Genomic DNA, 26,292 nt, shown 5'->3' with positions numbered 1-26,292 from the left:
CTACAATTTTAGCACGTGCCAAAAACGTGAGCGCGCCTTAGCAAAAGACCCCCTTTGGTAGCGGGGATCTCCCAGCCCCACCAACTGAAGAAATCCGGAGTTGTCCCATCGCTAAAGCTTGTGCATGAATTTGAGCATATGTGAGAGCTGAGCTTCCTCGCAGTGCTGACATCAGTGACTCAGCGGCTGCGGCTGCTGCTGACTGCTGTACTTTAACTGACTTGGGGCCAGCTCCAGAATTCTTCAGCTGGTGGGCTTGGGATATCTGCCAGCCACCGATTGGTCCGCCTGGATGCTGGGAGGGTCCTGAGGCAAAAGTGGATGAGCCCAGGCCATCCCAGTTCTCCCCCCCGGCTATGCCCCTGGATGGTAGGGGACCAGATGCTAGGGAAGGAAATGAAGAACTACAGGAGGGGAGTGAAGAAGGTGGAAATGGGGGACTAAGGAGTGAGTGAAAGTAAAGGGATTGGGAAGCTGGGGAAGAAGTGAGAGATGGGAGGATGAGAGTGAGTAGAAAATGGTAGGTGAGAGGTGAAAAGAGGGATGAGGACTGGTGCTTGAGAAAAAGGGGCAATAGGGAGGCCAAGAGGGGAGAAACAGAGAAGATGAAAGGAAAGACCATTGTCAGATATAGGGCAGAATAGAGGAGAAGGGAGAACTCTCATCTCTCCCTACATTCCTCCCCGGGAACTCTGTTCACTGGGTAAATCTCTCTTATCTGCACCCTTTCTCCTCACTGCTAACTCCAGAGTCCCTTCCTTTTATCTCGCTGAGCCGGTACGTCAAGCTCCATCTCTGGCCGTCTTCAATCTAAGCTAAAGCCCACCTTTTTGATGCTGCTTTTAACTGTTAACCCTTATTCACTTGTTCAGAAACCCTTATTTTATCATCCTCACTTTAATATTCCCTTATCTCTGTTTGTCCTGTTTGTCTGTCCTAATTAGATTGTAAGCTCTGTCGAGCAGAGACTGTCTCTTCATGTTCAAGTGTACAGCGCTGCGTACGTCTAGTAGCGCTATAGAAATGATAAGTAGTAGAGAACAAATGGAAAAGACTAACAAGAGGAAAGAGAAAGGAGTGAGGAATCGGAAAACAAAACTGTCCAAGCAATAAAGGCAGAAATAAAGCACTCTATTTTCAGTTTTTAGTTACTGGAATATGTACCTTCGGGGAAAAAAAGTGCATCTCTTCTCTCTTTCAATGTTGTATAGTTCAGGAAGCAATGTATTTTATTTTTCTAGCTCTCCGTGTTACATGCAGTGTCTGCCTTATTGGTTGTTTGAATGTTTCTAATTTGTGATCCCTTTATTCTGTATTAGGTGCACATTGGTTTGAGTTCTGCATGTGACAGAAGGTGAGTGTTTTGTTGTAGGGATCTGTTACCCTCCACTTTGCTCTGTTTCACACTAGGAGGTTTACACGTGGTGTTCCGGGCCTCTACCAACCTGGATTTGTTATGCAACACCATTTCAGGCATGAACCTCACTCTCACGCCACGGTCTATGTTCCATATAATATCTGCAGCATTTACTTTTCATAGGTAGAACTGCTAACTACTACTTATAATTTCTATAGCGCTACTAGACGTACGCAGCGCTGTGCACCTGACCCGAAGAGACAGTCCCTGCTCGACAGAGCTTACAATCTAATTAGGACAAAACGAACAGGACAAACGAGATAAGGGAATATTAAAGTCAAGATGATAAAATAAGGGTTCTGAACAATGAATAAGGATTAGGAGTTAAAAGCAGCATCAAAAGGTGGGGCTTTTAGCTTAGATTTGAAGACAGCCAGAGATGGAGCTTGACGTACCGGCTCAGGAAGTCTATCCAGGCATATGGTGCAGCAAGATAAAAGGAACGGAGTCTGGAGTTAGCGGTGGAGGAGAAGGGTGCAGATAAGAGAGACTACCCAGTGAACGGAGTTCCCGGGAGGATATTTGAATCCCGGCAGTGGTGTGGCACAGGTTCTGACAAGAAGTAATGTATCCAAACCAATTGTTTTGAAATTATTCTATATTTTAATATAAGTATCAGATTTCTTTACTCTTCAATACAATTGAATATTCAGATTTGCTCGAGAAGCCGAGTGGTTAGAGTACCAGTTGAAAACCAGGGAAGCCCAGTTCAATCCTGCTGGTACTCCTTGTGATCTTAGGCAAGTCACTTAACCCTCCATTGACTCAGGCACAAACTCAGGGGCCTCTTTTACTAAAATGTTGTTAAAATCTAAGGCTCAACATGTTTTAACATGGGACCTTCCCATGTGCTAAGTCCAGATTTAACATGGGGGTTTATTAGGATTAAAAAAAAAAAACACCAACTTGTATTTATTTATTAATTTTATAGAAGTCTTTATTTAGTATTGAGAGACACAATACAAACAAGAGAAAAAATAACATCAGCCCGCAGCCAAATACAGAAGCAACAATGAAGGAAAACAACCTCCACTTAACAATGAGCAAATAAACTCTCAAACCCCAACAAACTACAAGCGCATGACCCTCTACGATTTCTAACCATTTTTGTAATATCTCGCCCTCCCCCCCCCCAATGGAGAACCCCCCCCTGCCCTCATCCCCTCAACCTAACCTCCCCGCTCCCCCTCCCAACACTGGCAAAATTCCCCCCTCCATCAGCAATGTTTCAAGAATGGATCCCATATAGCTTCCCACTTAGTCAGAGTGTGACAACAAATTGCCCAGAGTCAGATTCCACATTAATTCTTCCATTAATGCACAGGGCCTGCGAAAAATTAACATGTGAACACTAGGAGGCGATGTGCTCCCCCCTCCATCAGCAATGTTTCAAGAATGGATCCCTATAGCTTCCCCACTCTAGTCAGAGTGGTGACAACAAATTGCCCAGAGTCAGATTCCACATTAATTCTTCCATAAGGCACAGGGCCTGCGAAAAATTAACATGTGAACACTATGGAGGCGATGTGCTCCCTTGTTAAGTCTATGTTATCCAGTTAGCGTGTACCACATCCTCTCCCAACTAAATAAAAATAAATTAACTCCGTCATTAGCGCAGAGGCAATATGCTGCAAAAACGTTACTGCACTTTTGTGGTAGCCAGCGAGACGGTTGATATTCTGTATCTGAATTTTCAAAAGGGCGCTTGACAAAGTACCTCAGAAAGACTTCAGAGAAAATTGGAGACCCCATGGGATAGAAAGTAGTGTCCTACTGTGGATTAAAAACTGGTTAAAGGATAGAAAACAGAGAGTAGGGTTAAATGGTCAGTATTCTCAATGGAGAAGGGTAGATAGTGGGGTTTCCTCAGGGGTCTGTGCTGGGACCGCTGCTTTTTTTTACTTATTTATTAAATGATTTAGAGATGGGAGTAACTAGTGAGGTAATTAAATTTGTTGACGACACAAAGTTATTCAACGTTGTTAAATCGTGGGAGGATTGTGAAACATTACAAGAGGACCATACGAGACTGGGCGTCTAAATGGCAGATGACGTTTAATGTGAGCAAGTGCAAAGTGATGCATGTGGAAAAGAGGAACCCGAATTATAGCATGTCATGCAAGGTTCCACGTTAGGAGTCACCGAGCAAGAAAGAGATCTCGGCATCGTTGTTGATGATACGTGAAATGTTCTGCTCAGTGCTGTGGCGGGTAAGAAAGCAAATAGAATGTAGGTATTATTACGAAAGGAATGGAAAAACAAAATTGAGGACGTTATAATGCCTTTGTATCGGTGACCGCACCTCGAATATTGTGTTCAATTCTGGTTGCCTCATCTCAAAAAGATTTAATGGAATTAGAGAAGGTACAGAGGAGGGTGACAAAAATGATAACGGGGATGGGACAACTTCCCTATGAGTAAAGGCTGAAGCGTCTAGGGCTCTTCAGCTTGGAGAAGAGACGGCTGAGGGGAGATATGATAGAGGTCTATAAAATAATGAGTGGAGTGGAACAGTCAGACGTGAATAATTTGTTTACTCTTTCCAAAAAATACTAAGACTAGGGGGCCATGCAATGAAGCTACAAAATAGTACATTTAATACGAAATCGGAGAAAACGTTTCTTCGCTCAACGTGTAAACTCTGGAATTCGTTGCCAGAGAATGTGGTAAAGCTGGTTAGCTTAGTGGGATTTAAAAAGGGTCTGGACGGCTTCCGAAAGGAAAAAGTCCATAGATCGTTATTAAACGGACTTGGGGGAAAATTGCACTATTTCTGGATAAGCAGTATAACAATGTTTTGTACTTTTTTTCTGGATCATGCCAGGTATTTTGTGACCTGGATTGGCCACTGTTGGAAACAGGCTGCTGGGGGCTTGATGGACCTTTGGTCTGTCCCAGTGTGGCAATACTTATGTACTTACTAAAAGCCCTCCTGGGGAGAGGGAAATAACCAACTGTACCTAATGTAACTCCACCTTGAGCAACTACGGAAAGAGATGTGAGCTAAGTCCAAAGAAACAAGGTTAACATGACAGGATTAGCTGTAGTTGCTAATAAAACACATATGGTTTGTTTTTTTTTTTTTTTTGTGTGGGGGGGGGGGGGGGAAGGGAACTGCATTTATATTATGATGGGGGACTTAACAGGTATATATTGCTTAGGACCTACTCAATGGTTAATGCCGGCCTGAATGGGGCTCGCTTGGAATTCATGGGCGGCAGCACATTGATCGTTTATACAGAGCAGCTGAACAGCAGGTAGGGGAAGAAAGGGGCAGAAGGACCTTGATAGTTCATCGAGTGGACAACACCCATGAATCCAAGACAGAGAGAGTGGAAAGATTATATTTACAAAGGCAATGCAGAGACGACAGGGAGATGGGTTGCGTGTATTTAGAAAACAAGAGGGATCCAGAGACAGCGAGGATACTGGAAGAGTGCAAAAGAGGGACCCAATACAGAGGAAAAGAGTGGATGAGGGGGAAAGAACGAGGCAGAGACCGGCAGGAAGGAGAGAGAGAGAGACTCAAAGAGTGTTAAAGCGATGCACAGCTGAAGCGCGGCTCTGGCCAACACCTGCGCTTTCTCCTCCTCCCCGCGTCCCTCCCTCTACCGTGTCACCTGCTCTCCCCGCCCCCTTCTGCCCTCCATACCTGGGCAGGGAGCGGAGGAGGCAGCAGCAGGAAGCGTTGGGCTGCGGAGACCATGGCCAGGGCACAGCGCAGGCAAACAGCGTGATCGGAGCCCAGCTCTCCTCCCTCCCTATCAGAGCCCAGACATGTCCGCCTGCGAGCTCTACACCCGGGTAAGTGAAGCGGGGGAATCCCCGCGGGGCCGGGCTGCTCCTTTCATGCGGGGAGTAGGAGGGGGTTAAACTGCAGAACTGCTCCCCTTTTAAAAATGCGCGCTTGCACGCTTCCGATACTCGGGAGCCCCCCATTCCCAGCCTGGGGCCCCTGCAGTGGGGAGGTGGGAGCGCAAGACAGGTGCAGGCGGGGCGGAAGTTTCACTGCAGTTTCGGCAAAAGTTAGGGACCATCCGCAGTTCTCCTCCTCCCTGAAACGTCAAGAGTTGTCCTGAGAGCGGTCAGCAAGGAAGGCAGTGTCCAGGGGCACCTCTGACCCCCCCTCCCTCCCCGGTCCCAAATCTGCCTGCGAAAGAGGGACCCGCACTTTGGGTTGGTTCCTTCCTTTACTGCGTGCAAAGATTTATTGTATAATTGTAGTTAATTATTGCTTTGATGCATTTGCTGTCGTACCTGTGAAATTTCTAGAGAAGTGGATTATATGGGAAAAGGGGATTGCCCGCGATTTGACTCACCCCCTTCCCGTGCTTGGTTACTAAAAATCTCCCAGTAAGAGTAATTAACGCTGTTCAGCTAGGCAGCCTGGCAGCAGCTGGGAAAAGATTATTTGCTGGCAACGATCATTAGGAACTTTTTTTTTGTTTTATGTAGGTTCTGTTTGCAAAGTTTGCCTGAAAATGATTCTTTCAGTGCATTGTGCAATAGTCCAAAGTGCCCTTCTGTCCACTAACTTAAAATTTACTGTCCTGTTGTAATAATAATGATTTGAATAAGAAACCCTGTGTCATGCTTGGGCTTTGAAACCAGATGTGTTGGCCAGAGAGGCCCAGGTTGTCTCACATTCCAATCCAGGTGGTCCATTTTGTTTTGATGCCCTCTCCGTGGGCGCTTGATATGCCAAGTATTTTTCTTATAGCTAGAGTGGGCTTGGCGCATCAGGCGCCTGCCCCATCTGAGGTGATGTGGTCAAAGTTGGAGCTGGGCTAGTATGAGAAATTCCAGGAACTGCTGAGAAACTGTTCAAAGAATTTGAAAAAGACTAATAATGATGAAATGGAAAAGTGTTTCACCCAGAGAGGGTGAATATTTCTGCATGTTGCACATGGAATATGGCTTAATTGTCCTGTGCAGGAATACTGTGTTATGCTTAAATTCACATGTATGATCATTGGAATATATTCACTCATGTATCTATAATGTCAGAATGCAGGCTAAAGAAAACTGAAGCGTGGGAATGGGCATTCTATTCAGGTTTGACAGCGTGTGCTGTGTAGCTAATAGAATTGTTTTATATAATGCCACTGGTGTGCGGAGCTCAGCACATGTTTGCAATACACCTTCTGCCAAAGAACTTTCAAGCTAAAAGGATCTATTCATCAGAATGCATTAGACCCCTAGGAGTTTTGATAGATGGTCCCCTGTGTTTTAACTGGGGTTCAGTGTCTCATTGAAGAGCACACAGCACATGGTAGATAACTGAATTTGCAATGGGGTTTTCAAGTACAAAGCATTTGTACCTATTACTGCAGTACACCCCAAGCCAAATTAGCACCAGCTCCTTTCAATTTTCAAGCCCTCCCGCGGGAGGTGGTGGAGATGAAAACGGTAACGGAATTCAAACATGCGTGGGATATGCATAAAGGAATCCTGTGCAGCAGGAATGGATCCTCAGAAGCTTAGCTGAAATTGGGTGGCGGAGCAGGTGGGGGGAAGAGGGGTTGGTGGTTGGGAGGCTAAGATAGGGGAGGGCAGACTTATACGGTCTGTACCAGAGCCGGTGATGGGAGACGGGACTGGTGGTTGGGAGGCGGGAAATACTGCTGGGCAGACTTATACGTTCTGTGCCCTGAAAAAGACAGGTACAAATGCAAGATATGAGTTTATCTTGGGCAGACTAGATGGACCATGCAGGTCTTTTTCTGCCATCATCTACTATGTTACTATGTAAGCTCAACTTTTTGTTCGGGGTTTGTGTCTTCTTTTTGTTTTCTTTTGCGACCTCTCAGGATGCTTTCTAGGTGGTCCTGGAACTGGAAGGGGTGTTTTCCTGTCATCAGGAAGTTATTCACTCTTCCCCTCCCTGGCACCTGGCCAGATCATGCCCTCCCATGTCCTTGCCAGCTATAGCCCCGATTTTCCTGCATCACACTCACTACATAATCGGCTTTATTTATGTAAGAGGTTTTCTAAACTCTCTTGTGTAGTGCATCAGCAATGTTCTTCCATCACATGCCCAGTTGCTCAAGCGTCTTACTGTTACTGCAACAGATTCATCCATTATTGTTGGCATCAAGGAGCATTTTCAATACTTAATTGATACTTATTTTCCTGTTCATCCACTACAGTGTTGGTTCTCTTCTACACCCACATCTGAAAGACAATCCAATTATCTTCCCAGATGATTTAAAAGCACAGGCAACCAAATCTTTAAGAAGGTTGTACCAAAACCGGATCGAAATGGAAGGCTCGAGTCCATCATCATCAACAACTCTGGATCCTCCGCAATCCACATTCCCAAAAAGAGCTCCCTTCCAAAAGAATGAAAATGGATGTCAGCAGTTTTCTAAGCAACGTTTGTGAAACAATGCCTCCTTTTGAAGGCCCTTATTAATGAATTGGACAGTTGTTTATATTCGAGTGATGCAGATGACGATGTTTTGATTTTTTTTTTTTTTTTTCTGGAAAAAACAAAAAGTGCCGGCCCAAACTGGCAAAACTTGACCGGAGTATCTTGTACATTCATGCTGCCAGCTCTTCTTATGAGAGGACATTTTCTGTTGGGGGAAGGACTATGTAAGAAAGGAGAGCTAGACTGAATCGTGAAATTGTTGACGACTTACTCATCCACAGATTAAAAAATCATAACAGTGCTTCATAGGGCATATTTCTCCCTTGCTAGGGCATACAGAGCGGGGTGTATTTTGTCCCCCTGTTCATTTTAACAGGGATGATTTAGGATTTCTTGGTGTAGTAAAAGTCAGATATTGTTGGAGTTGGAAAAGCAGAGGATGGGAGGGAGAGGTTATTTCAGTTGCTTGGTTGTTTCTATTTGTGGTTTTATAAATAAGTTGTACAGAATATTCCTTTTAGTTACTTAGACTTAAATATAAAATCATCAGTGTTCGAAGCTTCGGCAGGTGAGGACACAGTCCGCGGGGATGGGGACAGACTTTGTCCCCGTGTCATTCTGTAATTTAGATCCCGAACCTAGGCTGTTGATATGTTTCCTGGGATGATCATTCAGAGATGAGAGAACCCAATCGAACATCAATATGAGCATTTCTGTACTAGTATGATTCTAATAAGTGTTAAAATGCACACAGTAGTCGTGGCTAATGTATTAAAGGTTTCTTTGATCCTAAGTTTTGAAATTAACAAATTGTGCTAAGGTGCATTCATCTCCGAGCAGGGAGTGCCTGGATACCAACAACAACAGTTTCAATGTTTGCATTTCGTATACAGCGTTCAGCTTCCTTTGTACAGGGGATCCTTCCTGCACATGTTGGTAGAGGAAGAGTAGGACTCTTGAATGCCATGTGATTGTGTTCAGCATCTCATGGGACACAGTTCTAAATGGAATGTCACATTGTTAGATAATGGACTGAAAATTGATGGTGGAATCTTAAAATATGCACGATTTTCACAGCAAATTTTCTGCACTGCCTTTTAATATTGTATGTGTGTATTCAGGTTTTCTCAATTATCTGCCAGTGAGGATGGGATTGTTCCCTGGACTCACCTCTCCCTTTTCACCTTAAAACCTCCTTGTATTTGCAAGCTGTGTGCTCTGAAACAGCCACCCTGGGGAACCTGAGTCACAGAGGGAGTAGTTCTAGGGCGAGGAGTGCTGCAGTAGTGAACATTTGTAAAGATCTCAGCTGGAGTCACAGTGCACTGTTGCATCAACATAATCGAGTCCTATTATGGAGATTTTACAAATGACAGAGCTCACATCCTATAGTCTGGGAAGGACACACCCTTTATGAACATTTTCAATTGGATTGCGCAACACACCAGCTTGTCTGACCCATTTTTTTTTTTTTTTTGGCTACAAATCCTTCAGGTTGACTAGCACGTTATTTATTTTAACAACTTGTACCCTGCCTAAAATCTAGTCAGTTTCCAAATATACATACATACATAAATAAAAACCACATAGAACAAGCAACATAAAAATACAAGACCACAAGGTGGAGGAGGTAGTGTCGGTGCTGAAAGCGTTTTAATGGATGTTATACGAGACAAGCTTTGAGTACTGAGGGGCCCTTTTACTAAGCTGCGTATGAGCCTACATGTGTAAAGCACGCGCCAAATCGACATTACCGCCCGGCTATCGTGTGAGCCGGGCGGTAATTCTGAATTTGACATGTACCAAATCCCGCAGTAGAAAATGTTCTGTTTTCTACTGCAGGTTGCATACCCGGCGGTAAATAACAGTTGGCATGCACTGCATGCTTACCGCACGGGTAGCGTGTGAGACTTTACCGCTAGGTCAATGATGGCGGTAAGGGCTCAGGCCAAAAATGGACATGCGCTGGTTTCAGTTGTAGTGCACGTCCATTTCCCAACCCCTTAAAAAAAAAAGGCCCTTTGTCCTAGATGCGGGGAAAAAATGGGCCAGCGCATGCCCAAAAGACACGCTCGCACTACCGCAGACCACTTTTTACCCGGCTTAGTAAAAGGACCCCTGCTTGTTGTCCCACCCGAGTACAAGTCAAGAGGGGAATACCTGTGTCTTGCACTAAAGAACTTTGTGACGGAAACATTCCAGTTGGATTAAGCCGTAAAATGACTTGATGCTCATGTGGTTGAAACTCTGCTTCGGAGACCAAATGTATGATGCTCTAAGCATCTTAACAAGACGTCTCGGTAGTGTACTCTTTTTGTCTGGGTTGCCTTTCTTCATTCATATCTTTATAGGGTCTTTCAGAAGGGGGAGGTGAGAAGAATACAAAAAGTGTTCGTTTCTTATAGTCAAGAATCTCTTGCCCTGAGCTGCCTTTTCAGTTGTTTGTACTATTGTCTTGTCTTGTGGGTAGTGGCATGGTGGTATCTTATCTATGTGGTGGTCTGTAAGGCTTGGCTAATTTTACAGCTGGGTAGGTGGCCCTTCTGAAGCTCTAAACCTGAGAGTTGGAATACCCATGTTTTAGGCCTGGATTTTCTGCTTTTAATAATTAGGGTCCTACCCGGAGTTTTAAGCTCTGGCTAAAGTATTCTTAGCTAAGCAGTTTTAGTTTCCACATTTGTAATGCTTTTGGAGGATGTATGTTTATGAGCCGCTCAGAAGGTGATTAATGATTGATAATTACTAAAATAATTGAACAGGTAATTTTGTCTGTTTAGACAGTTCTAATATTTACTGATTCTATTATTATGTCTTTTTTTTTTTCCTGGAGTTCTGTTTGCTAGTTGTAGATTTGACTTTATTAGTGTGATGTATTATACTGCCATTATGAGATTGTAACAGTATTTTATGTTTTTTTACTTCATCATGGCATACATAATTGCAAGTGTGGGTTATAAAAATAAATTGGAATGGAAGAATGGTACACTTTATCCACTGTTTTGGAGTACCTGGATTCCTAATTAGACTGAAATTGTTCCCTTCCACCCCTCTTTTAACAGCCTGAGATGTTTAATAGGCAGTACAGTCTCTTAATGTTGCTTTTATACTTTATGGTTGCTGCAGATCTGCCTTCCCCTTCGTTATGAGACCAAACCTGGCCCTCCAATGTGCAATGATAAAGGTACCACAGACCCCTTTTCAAAATGAGACAAAGCATTAAAGAAAAACACAGGGGTTAATATTCAGCGAGACTTAATCCAGGTAGGGACGACTCGTACCTGGGTCTCTTCATAACCAGGTTATGCCACTGAATACCCAGTCAGACCACCTCGACGGTATTGGGGTGGAGCTAAGGCAGAGCCTGTAGTTGCCCAGCTAGCAGTGATCGTTGCCTGATTAGTGGACTAAATAACTAGATAACGTTAGGACTGCTCTTTTTCTATCCTAACTTTATCTGGATACCATCTGAATATCACCAGTACGCGGCTAAGTGCTGGTGCCCATTGTATACCTGGATATTCAGTGCTGGTCAGTGCTGAATATTTAAGTATATATAAAAAAAATCCATAGTAGCTACTGTTTAAAAAAAATACTGCCACAGGGTGAATATTGACCTGACTATATATTTGCACAGTGTATTTTTTTGTTAGAAAGTTTTTTATTGGCAAGTCGTTGCTGCTGAAATTAAGTAGGCAGCTTGAATTCTTCAGAACAGCATCCTAAAAAGTCAAGCACACAGCTACTTCTGGAGAGCCAGATACTGGAGTGTGTAACCTAGTGGGAATGAATTGTATTAACCAATGAAAAAGCTAGAGTGAAAGCAAGAGTAACAGCCAATCAGTGGATGGCTTATGTCTGGGCTTTTCCTGACCGGAAGTGGGGCGCTTTTGAGTTAAATCTTTTATTATTGTTATTATATATTTTTAAAGTAACAAAAATATGTATAAAAAATGATGTTCCAATAGGTGTTACATTACATGCTCAAATGAATAGAACAATGAAAACAATTAAAAAAAAAACCACAATACTAAAATACTAATGAACCTCATAAACTAATGGAACTTCATAACAGCACAAGAAGTCTCATTGCACACAAAAGGACACCAATTAGACATACTAGCCCACAGATTTTCAACGAGTAACAACCACATATTATCAAACCACACATGGGAAGAGGTACCATGGTCAGACCACAGCAAGCTCACTTTCACACTACAATGGAAAGAAAACATCAAGGAAAGAGGCCAAGAACCCAACACACATTCACAACCAGAGGAAAAGTAGACAGCCATACACTCTGGACGACATTACTAAATGAACTCAATGACACACCACCCGAGGATAAACACTTCAAGAGAAACAGGGACGAAACAAGTGAAAACACACTGAACAAAATAGCACCACTACTACTACTACTTAACATTTCTAGAGCGCTACTAGGGTTACGCAACGCTGTACAATTTAACAAAGAAGGACGGTCCCTGCTCAGATGAGCTTACAATCTAAAGGACAAAATGTCAAGTTGGTGTAGTCTAGATTTCTGAGTATAGGTGTGGTGGTTAGGTGCCAAAGGCGACATTGAAGAGGTGGGCTTTGAGCAGTGATTTGAAGATGGGCAGGGAGGGGGCTTGGCGTATGTGCTCAGGGAGTTTGTTCCATGCTTGAGGTGAGGCGAGGCAGAAAGGGCGGAGCCTGAAGTTGGCGGTGGTGGAGAAGGGTACTGAAAGGAGGGATTTGTCTAGAGAGCAGAGGTTACGGGTAGGAACGTAAGGGGAAATGAGGGTAGAGAGGTAAGGAGGGGCTGCAGATCGAGTGCATTTGTAGGTTAGTAGGAGAAGCTTGAACTCAAAACAGAAACAAAAATCACAAAACAACCAAGGCCCTGGTTTAATGACACACTATTAAACATGAAGAAACTCTGTAGGAAACTCAAAAGAGCTTGGGCAAAAAACAAAACAGATACTAACAAAACCATATGGAGAAAAGCCATAAGAGCATACACAGACAGCATAAAGAAAGTGAGAGCAGAACACAACAGTACATATGCGAACCCTGACCAGACCAATACAAAAAAAATATTTGAACCGATAAACTACTGAAGACCCAGAACATATTGGCAACAACTTGAACATCACCAACTGCCGATGAGCTTGCACAATACTTCAAAAACAAAATAACAAACACAAGATCAAACCTTGCAAAACCACAAATAGACATCACACTACCTACAGGACTGTGAAACACACAACAACCACACTGCAGCAGACAGAATATGGACCACGTTCAAACCACCCCAACTAGACACAGTAAAGACACTATTGACAAAATACGTGCATGCATACTGCCTACTTGACAAATACCCCAACTACATGATGAAAAACCCACCAGACTGGTTCATCGCCTACCTCACAAAACACATCACATGTTTGAAAGAAGTCAATTTCTAACAAACAAAGGCAACATAATACTCGTGCCTATCCCCCAAAACACTAAAAGCAAGATCAGTGATATCACAAATTATAGACCAGTGGCCTCAATACCACTACAGACCAAAACGATGGAAAGTCTAGTAACACAACAACTAATGGAATACTTGACAAAATTCTCAATTCTTCATGGTATTCTATGCCTGGAATAGACTCCCTGAGCCAGTACGTCAGGCTCAGTCTCTGGCTGTCTTCAAGTCTAGGCTTAAAGCCCACCTCTTTGCTACTGCTTTCGATTCCTAACCATGACTCTCTTACTCAACACCCTCACTTATCACCCCTAGCTGTCTGTTCGTCTGTCCAATTTAGATTGTAAGCTCTGTTGAGCAGGGACTGTCTTTTCATGTTAATTTGTACAGCGCTGCGTAAGTCTAGTAGTGCTATAGAAATGTTTAATAGTAGTAGTAGTAATCAATAGAAATAAAAGAAAATAAAACATGGGAAAGAAAATAAGATGATACCTTTTTTATTGGACATAACTTAATACATTTCTTGATTAGTTTTCGAAGGTTGCCCTTCGTCAGATCGGAAGTAAGCAAATGTTGGTAGATGACAGTATATATAAGTGAAACATCAAAGCACACCTTTCTACACATTTCTTCATAAATCTCAATCAGGTTTCAAAGCACAGCACTGAGACGGTCATAACCACCCTGATAACGAAATTCAGAAACATAATATTCCAAGGACCAAACGTATTACTACTGCAATTTGACATGTCAAGTGTATTTGACCTAGTAGACTACACCACACTAATGGCACTGCTCGACAACATAGGAATCAGTGGTTCAGGGGCAACGTGGTTCAATGGCTTCCTAAAGACCGGATCCTACATTGTAAAGATGTCCAACCAAACATCAGCCTCATGGATCTCTGAGTGCTGGATACCACAGGGGTCGTCAATATCACCAATACTGTTCAATGTAATGATGGCGCCACCTGGAAAAAGAACTGAATTAATGGATTTCAACCCATTTATATGCAGATGATGTCACCAACTTCATACCTTTCCAAAATAATATCACAAACATACAGGACAAAATAAAAAAAAAAGGATTGGACCTCATGGAAGAATGGGCTACAACTTTCAAACTCAAAACTGAGCAGAGACAAAACCAAATTCCTAGTACTATCTTGCCCACACAACCCCACATCCTACCAAAAATTCACAATCAACCAACAAACTTATCACATAGAAACAACTTAAAATAGCAGGAATCATTCTCTACAAACATCAGCAGTAACATCAAAATGCTTCAGAACACTATGGAAACTGAGAAGAATAAAAGACTATTTCCCTAGGCAATCTTTCCGGATACTGGTCCAATCAACGATACTATTGCAACTAGATTACTGCAATGCAGCATATGTGGGGTGCAAGGAAAACACACCAAAATCATGGCAGCAAGACTGATTTTCAACAAATCGAAACACAAAAGAGCAACCCCACTGCTTGAAACACTGCATTGGCTGTCAAGGCAAGAATACTTTTCAAAGCGAGCACCCTAATCTTAAAGAAACTATTTGGAATGGCACCCGAATATATGCTTAACATGATTGAAGTAGCCTCAAGAAATGCTAGCCCAGTAAACAGAAATGATCTACTCCTACATCTGCACAACTGCAAAAACACCATCTATAAAACTATCTACACAGCAGGGTTCCAGATGGTGGAACTCGACACCAAAAACCATAAGAAGCATCACAAATCTCCTCCAATTCAGAAAAGAAATGAAAATCTACCTCTTAAAAAAAATTCTAAGGTTTAATCAGAAAGATATATTGTCACCTTCCTTTCAAATCTACCCTTCAAAAACTATATACTACTACTACTACTACTTAACATTTCTAAAGCGCTACTAGGGTTACGCAGTGCTGTACAATTTAACATGGAAGGACAGTCCCTGCTCAAAGAGCTTACAATCTAAAGGACACGTGAGCAGTCAGTCTGATAGGAACAACGGAACACAAAAGCTACCACTACCTTCTCCTCTTCAAATCTATCTCTTTAAAAAGTTTATGAATAACCACATGACCTATAGATGCCCACTCCACATTGCACAACACTATTGTAACCCCACCAAGATATAAATTGTTACCCACTTTGAACCGAAATTTGTTTTTGGATAATAGTGTGATACAAGAATGCATAAATACATTTTTTTAAAAAGAAGGAGATGCTATGTAGAAACATAATAAACTGGTAATTTTCCGTGAATATTGGATATGAGTAGATAAGACACTGGTTGCCTTGAGCCTTTATATGCAAGCCATTGCCTTGCTTGTGGCCTATGCAAAAGTGTGGTGATCATGTAGCCTTTACTCCAGGGGCTGCAGAGAGCCTGCAGGGTGGGCCCCTTCCCACTTGGGAACATGGATGGAGCAGGAGCCAGGATCCTTCTTGTGTAGGAAGGGGTCCAGCCTCTGTGAATGCTGCCAGCACAAGAACAAGAAAGAACCGAGCAGTGATGTAAAAAGCAAGGAATTGCAGGACCTTAGAATGACCTCCTCTTCCTCTCTCCCCCCTTCAACAACTGGCGCAGCACTATATCCCAGTACATGGAGAAGCAGGGTTGGACAAGGTGGATGCAGAGGACAATAGGGGGAAAAAGTCATGGAGGTATAATAGATGAACCTTGATAGGACTAAGGCACTTGTGGCTGTTTGAGTAATGGTTTATTTTTTAAACATTTGCATGAGGAAGCTCAGAATTCTGACACTTGTGTGGGCGGAGGGTTGAGGAGGGGCTGGGTGAGAATAGAGATCATTGGCATACCCGTGGGGGTGGGTCCTCAGGGGGTTCAGGCACCCTCTGTTTGATGGCTGCAGGGATGCCAAGCCCCGCCAGCCAAAGATGTCTCCTGCACAAGTCCTGCCTGTGTTGTCCAAGCAGCACTTAAGTCAGCAGGTGTGCTTTGGATTCCAGTGCCGGCTTTCTCGTGCAGTGCTCAGTTCAGAGACTGAGCTGAAGATGCCCGGGAATGACAAACATTGGTGGCTGGAGTGCACTACCAACTTGAGTACCTCTCTGGCAGCACATGTGGGACTTGCATAGGAGACCATTTTTAGCTGGCAGGCTTGGCATCCTAGCCAGCAAAGGTATATTTTAACATGGGGAAGGGGGAGAGAATACCTGATCCCCCCCCGCCCCTCAATCCACATTTAAGGACTCCCCAAAAATGGACTTCTGGCTATGCCCCTGCCTCAGATAATGATGATAATCTAGAACTAAAAACTACAAATTAAAAAAAAACCCAAAACACATACATTAATGAGTGGAGGAGTAGCCTAGTGGTTAGAGCACCGGCCTTGTAATCCAGAGGTGGCCGGTTCAAATCCCGCTGCTGGTGCTTGTGATCTTGGGCAAGTCACTTAACCCTCCATTGCCTCGGGTACAAACTTAGATTGTGAGTCCTCCTGGGACAGAGAAATATCCAGAGTACCTGAATGTAACTCACTTTGAGCTACTGCTGAAATAGGTGTGAGCAAAATCTAAATAAATAAAATACATACTGGAAGATCCACTAATGAAGTTTTGGTAGTTGCCTGAGGTTTTTGTGAACTTACAGGGTCTTTTACTAAAGAACATTTAAGCTGCTAACTTGTGAATTAGGTCATGCGAGTGCGCTGCTGCCATAACCGTTAATAGCTACTGTGGTGAGTGTATGATATTAACGCGAGCTAACTTTCATGTGTTGTTAGCTGCACTTAGCACTCTTCAGTAGGAGGCGCTAGTTGTGACCATGTTCTACACATGCTAATGCAGATGTTCATGTGTTCCAAAAGGACATGCTTGACACCTCCCAACGATTAACATGTGTGGGATAAACATAAAGGAATCCTGTTCAGAAGGAATAGATCCTCAGGAGCTTAGCCGAGATTTGGTGGCAGAGCCAGTGGTTGGGCGGCGGGGCTAGTGTTGGGCAGACTTATATGGTCTGTGCCCTGAAAAAGACAGGTACAAATCAAGGTAAGGTATACAGAAAAAGTAGCACATATGAGTTTATTTTGTTGGGCAGACTGGATGGACCGTGCAGATCTTTTTCTGCAGTCATCTACTATGTTACTATGTTACCATGCAGTGCCTGCATTTCTCTCATGCTGATTTCTGCTGTTAGGGCGTGCTAAATGCAAAAACTTTCTCACTTTGTAAAAGGTCCCCTTTTACAGTATTAAAAATGGTTTCACATGTGCTAAAAGTTTGGGAAGATTCCATTTGTTCCTGTAATATATACAGGGGTTTCCAAACCTGTTCCTGGGGGAAACCCCTAGCCTGTCAGATTTTCAGGATATCCACAATGAATATTCATCTGCATGCAGTGGAGATGAATATTCATTGTGGATATCCTAAGAAATCTTGACTGGCTAGGGGTTCCCACAAGACCGTTTGGAAACCATTGCTGTAATATCTTCTGTTTACATTTCCGTCACGGCTAAGTGAAAGACAGGTTGTCTGGCTAGGTAACCTGGCTGCTTTGAGATGCACATAGGAAGTGCAGGAAGCACCTTGAAGAACTTGAGAAATTACGTCTTAGAACATAATTAATAATCAGCACAGGGCAAGTCTTACCACTTGGGTGTATTTTTCAAAGGCAGAACAGATCAGAGGGTGTGGTTTTTCTTTTTAAAACTGCATGTAACTCAAATAAGGTCATTGGCATGTTCTTACAAACCACATACTCGAGCTGTAAGAATCGTACAGCACTTTTTAAGAATGTTCAGCAGATGTGGCTCATTTCGATCAGCCTTGGACTGATAAGTGTCGTTCACCGCAGAACCACACACTCAGCTGTTAGAAGTGTATTTTCGCCTGGGAAAAGCAAATTATATAGATTTATTATTTATAACCCACCCTTATCCAGGGTAGGAAACAATAAAACATAAATAAAATAACAATACACAGATATCGCAATATCGAAACCCCCCAAACCCCAGATGTAATCAGGGCAAATGAATATCGATACAAGCATGAGAAAACTGTGCGAGTTCTGCCTGTTAAATATCTCTGGCGTGAACAGGTGTTCTGTCACTTGTGTAGAATATAAACCTGGCCTAGCTGCAGCGTTTCAGAAATCTTGTTTTTGTTTCGGGACAGTCTCTGACTTGTACCTAGATGAGTGGGTATGAGGAACTGTTAAATGCCAAAAGAGAAATTGAGCCTAGTATGGAGAAGATAGGGGGCTGAGATGCAAACGACGCTGTGTACCTGTTTTTTGTTGTTGTTGTTTTTTTTTTAAATAATGTTTATGTTTTGAAAACAAAAGGGCTCACTAGATTCAAATGATCAAAGGAGAATTAGTAGCAAATGTTTTCCATTTGAACTTAATTTGAAAAATCATGTTTTTGTGGTCAGTATATTGTATGCCGGTCCATTCATCTTGACAGGATGGAGTTCTAACCTCTGAACGCCTCAAACGCATAAAGTTAAATTGTAAGCCACGTTTAATTGCTTTCTTTTTTCATTCTGGAAGTAGTCCTGGCTGCTAAATTTTTAATTGTGTAAATTGTTTATTTGAAAGACCCATATATGAGGGGTTACGGTAGTCTAAATGCAAGGTTCCTCGAGGCCTGTATAGTCATTCTTAAGTCACGGGGCTCAATGTAAGGGCACAACTGTGGAACCACATAGGGTCATGAATTTGGTATACATCTTTTCTGTGGTAGCTTTGTGAGCGTCTATAACTCAGATCTGCTTTTTAAAGTTTTTAAAAACAGGGTTAATAAAGTCAGGGCTGGTGTTAGGGGAAGAAGGTAACCAGGGTAAATGTTTTGGGCCTATACGTCACAGGAGGCTCTGAGCTTGCCTAGAACTAAAGGAGGCATAGCTTGCAGTCAGGCTTTGGGCCTCCTCCCAGTTTCTGGCCTGGCCCAACAGTTGCCCTGAATAAAACCCAGATTTTGAACTTTGTTTTATAGCTAATGGAGTTACCATCCAGTTTAGGAGTTAAGAGCCAATGGTTTAGATTTGTGTGTGTATTTATATATTTTACTACTATTACAAATCATTTCTATAGCGCTACCAGTCGCACGCAGCGCTTTACAATTGAACATGAAGAAAAGACAGTCCCTGCTCAAAAGAGCTTACAATCTAAATCAGGACAAACAGACAGGACCAATAAGGATAAGGGTAGGACAGACAGAAGGACACATAGGGAAAGGGACTATTGAAGAGAGGAAGACAAGATAAAGGTTACAAGCAAGCGACAAGTTAGGAGTCAAAAGCAGCATCAAACAGGTAGGCCTTTAGCCTGGATTTGAAGGCGGCCAGGGATGGAGCTAGACGTAATGGCTCAGGAAGCCCATTCCAGGCATAAGGTGCGGCGAGACAAAAGGAACGGAGTCTGGAGTTAGCGATGGAGGAGAAGGGTGCAATTAGGAGAGATTTGCCTAGTGAACGGAGTTCCTGGGAAGGAGTGTAGGGAAAGATGAGGGTGGAGAGGTAGTGAGGGGCTGTAGAGTGAATGCACTTATAAGTCAATTTTAGACTTATCACTTGCCTTTTCCAGATATGAAATGAAGGCTAGCTGCATTCTGGCACAATTCCCATGCTAAAATTGGCATACATCTGTTATATGTGAGGAAATGGTAAAGAGGTTACTGGTGGTTTTCTCACCCTTTGTTTTTGTTTAGTTTTACACACAAGAAAGAAAACAAGACAGCAACCATGGGCGTTAACTCCTGACATGATGCAGGGAGTGTAACAAGCTAGCCACATAAATGTTAAGTAATGCCTGAATGATTCTGTTGCCTACAGTTAAGTTTTGTTTGAAGGTTTGTGGCCCAACATAGTGTGTACATGGTACTTTCTCTTTCTAGGGAAGAATGGTACTGTGCTACAACAGAGGAAGAACTTAAGCAGTGATTGATTGTGAAATATTAAAATATTCACCTCCAGTGGAGTAACCAGATCTGAATTTAAATTTTTTTTTTTATTTTTTGGTGGGGCCTCAAATTAAGGAGGGCAGGCATTAGACAGTTCTCTCACTGGCCAATGAATGCTGCCACTGACTAGGTGGCCATGCCCCCTGTTCACCTCTTTTTGAGAAGAAATATTCTGTTTAGTAATTTGTTTTTCCAAACTAGTACAGAACTTTTTCCAGTTCAGCCCTCCCCTCCCCTCCCTGCCCAAACAGGCTTGGTGTGCAGGTAATTCACAATGAATGTTCAGGAGATGGTCAAATTTGGGCCAGTGAGAGAACTGTCTAATGCCTGCCCGTGTTAATTTGAGGCCCCACTAAAAAAAAAAAAAAAAAATTTTTTTTTTGTTTTTTTTAAATTCAGATCTGGTTACTCCACTGGAGGTGAATATTTTAGTATTTCACAATCATTGCTTAAGTTCTTCCTCTGTTGTAGCCAGGGCTTTTTTTGAGGGGGTACTTGTGGGTGCTGAGTACCTGCACCTTTTCCATTGTCTGCTAAAATTGACCCATGAACCCCAAGTTTGAATGAAAGAGTTCAGGCTCTACACACCAATTCTGCCTTGTCATAGGTTCTGTGACTGGTTGCAGGGGGCCTGGTTATTATGGGGTGGGTCCCTCAGTAATTACCCTGCCCCTGAAGGGTGGCTTAGCATTTGAGTACCGGCACCTTTTTTGGTAGAAAAAAATGCACTGGATGTAGCACAGTACCATTCTGGTCAAGGAACCCAGTTGAGTTCTATTTCGGAGTCGCTGTGTGAACAAGACTTGTTTGCGAGACTTGAGTAGGAAGAACCCATCTGGCCACCCTCTCTCTGAAATTCTAGGGGGCAAAACCTCCTTTTCTTCTTGCTCCCTCAGTCTTCCCCCCTCCTCCACAAAACATGCACACTCTTCAAGATCACAATTTGAAGTGTATCCCTTCCAGAGGAATATAAGTAGGCATTGCACAGAGCTGGGAGCATTGTATTATTTTACTTGGGTTTTCCACATTGTTAGCCCGATACCATAAAACATATAACAAAGTCTCTCAAGCAGTACGGTTTAGGATTGTCCTAAAACACACACAGACACACACAGACACACACACACACACACACACACACCAAAATGTGTACAGAACAAGGATATGAAACTAGTGAGGCAAGCAGTCCATGGAAACAAAGTAATGTACTGTACTTGCAAAGAGGAAGGTGTTCACAGCTTTATTATTATTAGCATTTGTATAGCGCTACCAGACGCACGCAGTGCTGAATACCTGATACAATGAGACAGTCCCTGCTCAAAAGAGCTTACAATCTAAATAATACAGACAGACAAGACAGTTACGGGTGAGGGAAGTAATGGGTGAGAAGGGGGGAGGGCAATTCTTGTTCTACGACGACATGTACTGTTATTGCCATGTACCTCTTCAACCCCTTCTATGATCTGATGGGTGATGCACCCCGCTGCTGCTCTGTTCCTCTTTTTCTATCAGGCTCCTTGATGTATCAGAACCTGTGCTTGTTTTCTGAAAGTCTTGGAGGCGAGGCATTTGGGAATTACTTTGCTACTTGGTGAAACACGTTTTCTTTGAACTAATGTATATTTTGGAGAGGCTTAGTCTGGTGTGGATTTTTCTTTTTTTTTTTTTTTTTTTGTGTGCATGTTTTATTATAAGTGTTGCTGTACTGATCCATCAAGCCCACTATCCTATTTCCAACAGTGGCCAATCCACTGTTACAAGTACCTGGCAAGATAGAGTAAAACAGATTTTATGCTGTTTATCCCAGGAATAAGCAGTGGATTTTCCCAAGTTCTTCTTAATAATGGCTTATGGACTTTTAGTAACTTGTCCAAACCTTTTTTTTAAACCCTGCTAAGCTAACTGCATGCAACACATTCACTATCAAGGAATTCCAGAGTTTAATTACATATTGAGTGAAAAAATATTTTATCCGGTTTGTTTTAAATGTACTACTTAATAGCTTCATTGGAATTGTTCCCTGTGGGACTCAACCCCACCGCGCTATGGCTGAGAAGACAAGAGTCGCTCCCACCTCCCTTGCATGGTGTGGAGATGCACTGCTGACTGTACATTTCTGAGGGGAATGCCCTTCCTAGTATCATCTGTATAATTAAAAGTGGGATCAAAAAGGGTCTGAGCCGATGGCTTGGCAAAAGAATCCTGGTTTGATTTCTGAGTTGGATGGAGATTCTACAGATGCAGCATTCACAGCCAGTGAGGGCACTGTCGGTCATCAGGAAGGGTGACACCTAGTGGCTGCATTAGAGTTTGGGAGATAGGGTAATGGAAAGGAGCCCTGCATAAAATGGCTTCTGGCTTCAAGACCGTGACTGCAATAACCAGATTAAGCACAGTGGGTCTACTCAAATGAGGAAAACATCTTGGGGAAATTTCCGGTGAAGACTCATGGCGTTGGGATCCCAGGCCTAGTTCTAGATAAGCTGAGAATAAATAGGGAAAGGCTTTTCTTTGGGATACATCAACGGATGATAGTCTCCTGAACAGAGGTATTAACTTCCCTGTGTCATCTGACTGAATGGGATATGTGGCATATTTGAATGGACCATTTTGTTTTCTCTTTAGAGATACTTTTTTATTTTAATTCTTGGTTTGGGTCTGATCTTAAGTTTATCAGGGGCTTTTGGTATTGACACCTGTGCTTATATAGGTATTTCACTACTGCTGTGTGGCTAGGTACAACTAGAAAAATACTAAATTTTGAAGGCATTTTGGTAGATGGGGAAGATAAAATTCTCCAAGGCCTTCACTGGAATGACATATCCTATCCTATATAATAAAACTCACCCTCAATGTTCTGAGGACACTGACGTCACTGTCAGGTCCTCCGGGCACTTCCTTCCGGTTCAAAGCCTTCGTGGTGGTGAAGCCACCGAAAACACTGTGTTGGGGCCCCACCCTCGCGTCAAACGTGATGACGTTGAGGGCGGAGCAATGGCGTCAGTGGCTTCACAACCAACGAATCAGCAGATTGAAGGTGGCGTGCCGAGGTCCGCAACAATGGCGGTCAGTGCCTTCAGAACGCCGAAGGGGTGAGTAGGGAAGGGGGCAGGTTCGGAAGGAAACCGTGCTAGTGCCCGTTTCATTTGCGCAAGAAACGGGCATGTTTTACTAGTAGTCGTATAAAAATACAAGTTTATACCTAGGGCTGTCTTTAGGTAAAACCACCTTTTTTTATTTGGTAGCTCCCCAAAAGAAGAGTATACAGGGCAAAACTATAAAGCAGCAGCAGCAAACGGAAAAATAGCGTTAAATTAATAATAAAATCCAAAACAATTCTTCATCTCAAGTCCCTGGATCTTGATCAGGTGCCTTCTTTAAACGCCTTGTTTAGTCTTCTCTTCTGAGGGTCCTGGTAGGATTCTCTCCTCCTCTTCTCCCTTCAAGGTCCCAGGCAGGGCAGTACCCTAGTCATCTGCTCCAGATTCATCCTGAAAAAGATGTTCACAGGAACAGTTCTCTAAAACGCAGTTCGTTAATTGGCATCAGATAAGCACTGTCGGTGATGGACTGGCTAAACAAAAATTGAATGCAAACAGAAATAATATGGATTGTTTTGGATCATTCTTTTTTTAATGAGTTTAATTATTTACATTCATATTACATAAATGCATTGAAATTGAGATAAGATTCAATAAGATACATCTACCCCTTTAACCAAGGTGAGGAAATTTAACTTCTAAATTTGTCCACATTATTAAAACAAGGTACAAGGAAATAATACTTAGGAACTTCTAAAAGAAAACTATGAGAGAGGAGCACAAAACGCCTGCAAACGATTTTCAGCATTATTAACCTGTTGGCGCAATCAGAGTAAGACCCCCCCCCCCCCTCCCTTCTTTAGATATTATAAATTCCTGCATTTTCTTGGGATTGGCCTAGTGGTTAGGGTGGTGGACTTTGGTCCTGGGGAACTGAGTTCGATTCCCACTTCAGGCACAGGCAGCTCCTTGTGACTCTGGGCAAGTCACTTAACCCTCCATTGCCCCAGGTACAAATAAGTACCTGTATATACTATGTAAACCCCACAGAGAGGCAGCATATCAAGTCCTAGTTCCCTTTCCCTATTTCAGATTCTAGATGGAATGTTGCTACTATTTGAGATTCTACATGGAATGTTAATGTCGCTATTCCACTAGCAGGACGTCAGACTCACAGAAACAGAAGCCTGCGCGGCTGCAAGGCCAGGCTTCTACATGGAATGTTGCTAGTGGAGGAGTGGCCTAGTGGTTAGGGTGGTGGACTTTGGTCCTGGGGAACTGGGTTTGATTCCCACTTCAGGCACAGGCAGCTCCTTGTGACTCTGGGCAAGTCACTTAACCCTCCATTGCCCCAGGTACAAATAAGTACCTGTATATACTATGTAAACCCCACAGAAAGGCAGCATATCAAGTCCCAGTTCCCTTTCCCTATTTCAGATTCTACATGGAATGTTGCTACTATTGGAGATTCTACATGGAATGTTAATGTTGCTATTCCACTAGCAACATTCCATGTAGAAGGCTGCCCTTGCAGCCGCGCAGGCTTCTGTTTCTGTGAGTCTGACGTCCTGCACGTACATGTTGCTAGTGGAGGAGTGGCCTAGTGGTTAGGGTGGTGGACTTTGGTCCTGGGGAACTGGGTTCGATTCCCACTTCAGGCACAGGCAGCTCCTTGTGACTCTGGGCAAGTCACTTAACCCTCCATTGCCCCATGTAAGCCGCATTGAGCCTGCCATGAGTGGGAAAGTGCAGGGTACAAATGTAACAAAAAAAAAAAAAATAAACATCTACAGGCAAATTTTATGTTTCAACGCTTTTATTGATGACATTGCAAAATAGTTACCACATTCCATTTTAAAAGGTACAATAACTTAACCATGAATAAGCAAACAGCTAATACATTTTGTTATCTTCTGTCATCAAGCTTTTATCGTTTCCCCCCCCCTCCCCATGCCCATCTTCTTGGTATCTTTAATCAGTTAGTATTGCTCTACCAATTTGCATAACTTTTTAATTCCAAAACAACTGGTCATACTATGATATTTTAGTTATTTAACTGTTCATTATCCATTATGTTTTCATTTTGGGCTTTCCTCTCTTCTTCCCTTCTCCCATGAACCCCCCTCTCTTTTCCATTACCGTTATTGAGAGGTGCATGTATTGATAGTCTGTATCATATCCATAAAATCTCATATACAGGCAAATTTTAATAAGAAAGTTCCACCCAGAGCGACAATTCTTGGTTTCAATCCCATGAATTCCCGCCTTCTTTTTTGTGTATCCTTATTTAAACCAGGAAATATTTGTACCTTAGCTCCCAGGAATTGTGCAGTCGTATATTTGAAGTACAATCGAAATATATTATTTCTGTCTTTTTTTTTTCAAACGCAAAAGTTACAAGGAGGGTTGTTCTTTCATTTATTACGTCTAAAGAACTTTCCAAAAATTCCGTTAAATTTAATTCCGACTGAGGTTCCGTGGGTAGGGTTTACAATAGGTGGCAGCCCTTCCTTCGGAAGTCCCAGTATTTCAGCAAAGTATTTTTTTTTATCACGTCACCTGCAGGAATCAAAGGTGATTTGGGGAAATTAAGAAATCTTAAGTTATTTCTCCTCATTTGATTATCTAGGTATTAAAATTTTAAAGAAGACATTCAAGCTTTGAGAGTGTGTGTGTGTGTGTGTTTGTTTTTTTTAAAGCACCCAAAAATATATAGTTGAAGAATGCCACCCCTTTCCCTTCTCCCACCCTCACCCAATCGCTACAGGCGTAGGGCCTCTTTTATCAAGCTATGCTAGCGGCTCCTGGGCCCCGATGATCAGAAGCCCCGCACAGTTCCAAACAGCGCTCTAAAATTAGCACTTGAACAGTGCGGGGGCAATAATGCTTCCATGATCAGAACTAATAGAATGCAAATTTAGGCATGCTATTAGCTCTGATCATAGAGGGAAAGTGTGGGAGGATGGTGCCTGAGACCTCCCGCGCTTGTTTGACAGATCTGGGCTGTCAAACGCAGGAGACGGAGGTTCATTGGACCCCTGCCGTTGCTGAGCCCTGATGGTCTAGTGCCCCCCAAAGCCCCTACCCAGACAG

The 26,292-nt window shown here is 42.9% G+C and overlaps 1 protein-coding gene across 1 annotated transcript in view; it reads left to right on the top strand.

The window, feature by feature from the left end:
• The first annotated feature begins 5,057 nt into the window (after positions 1-5,057).
• Positions 5,058-26,292, top strand: part of LOC115462880 (unconventional myosin-Vb-like) — a 159,975-nt gene continuing 138,740 nt past the window's right edge. Inside the window, exon 1 of the mRNA XM_030192940.1 lies at positions 5,058-5,221. Coding sequence (XP_030048800.1) covers positions 5,195-5,221 — 27 coding nt within the window. The 5' untranslated portion in view covers positions 5,058-5,194. The remainder of the gene's footprint in view (positions 5,222-26,292) is intronic.

The sequence above is a fragment of the Microcaecilia unicolor genome, chromosome 2 (genome assembly GCF_901765095.1).
Source record: "Microcaecilia unicolor chromosome 2, aMicUni1.1, whole genome shotgun sequence".
NCBI lineage: Eukaryota > Metazoa > Chordata > Amphibia > Gymnophiona > Siphonopidae > Microcaecilia > Microcaecilia unicolor.
Note: the sequence above shows the minus strand (reverse complement) of the source record. Positions and strands in the feature narration are given on the sequence as shown.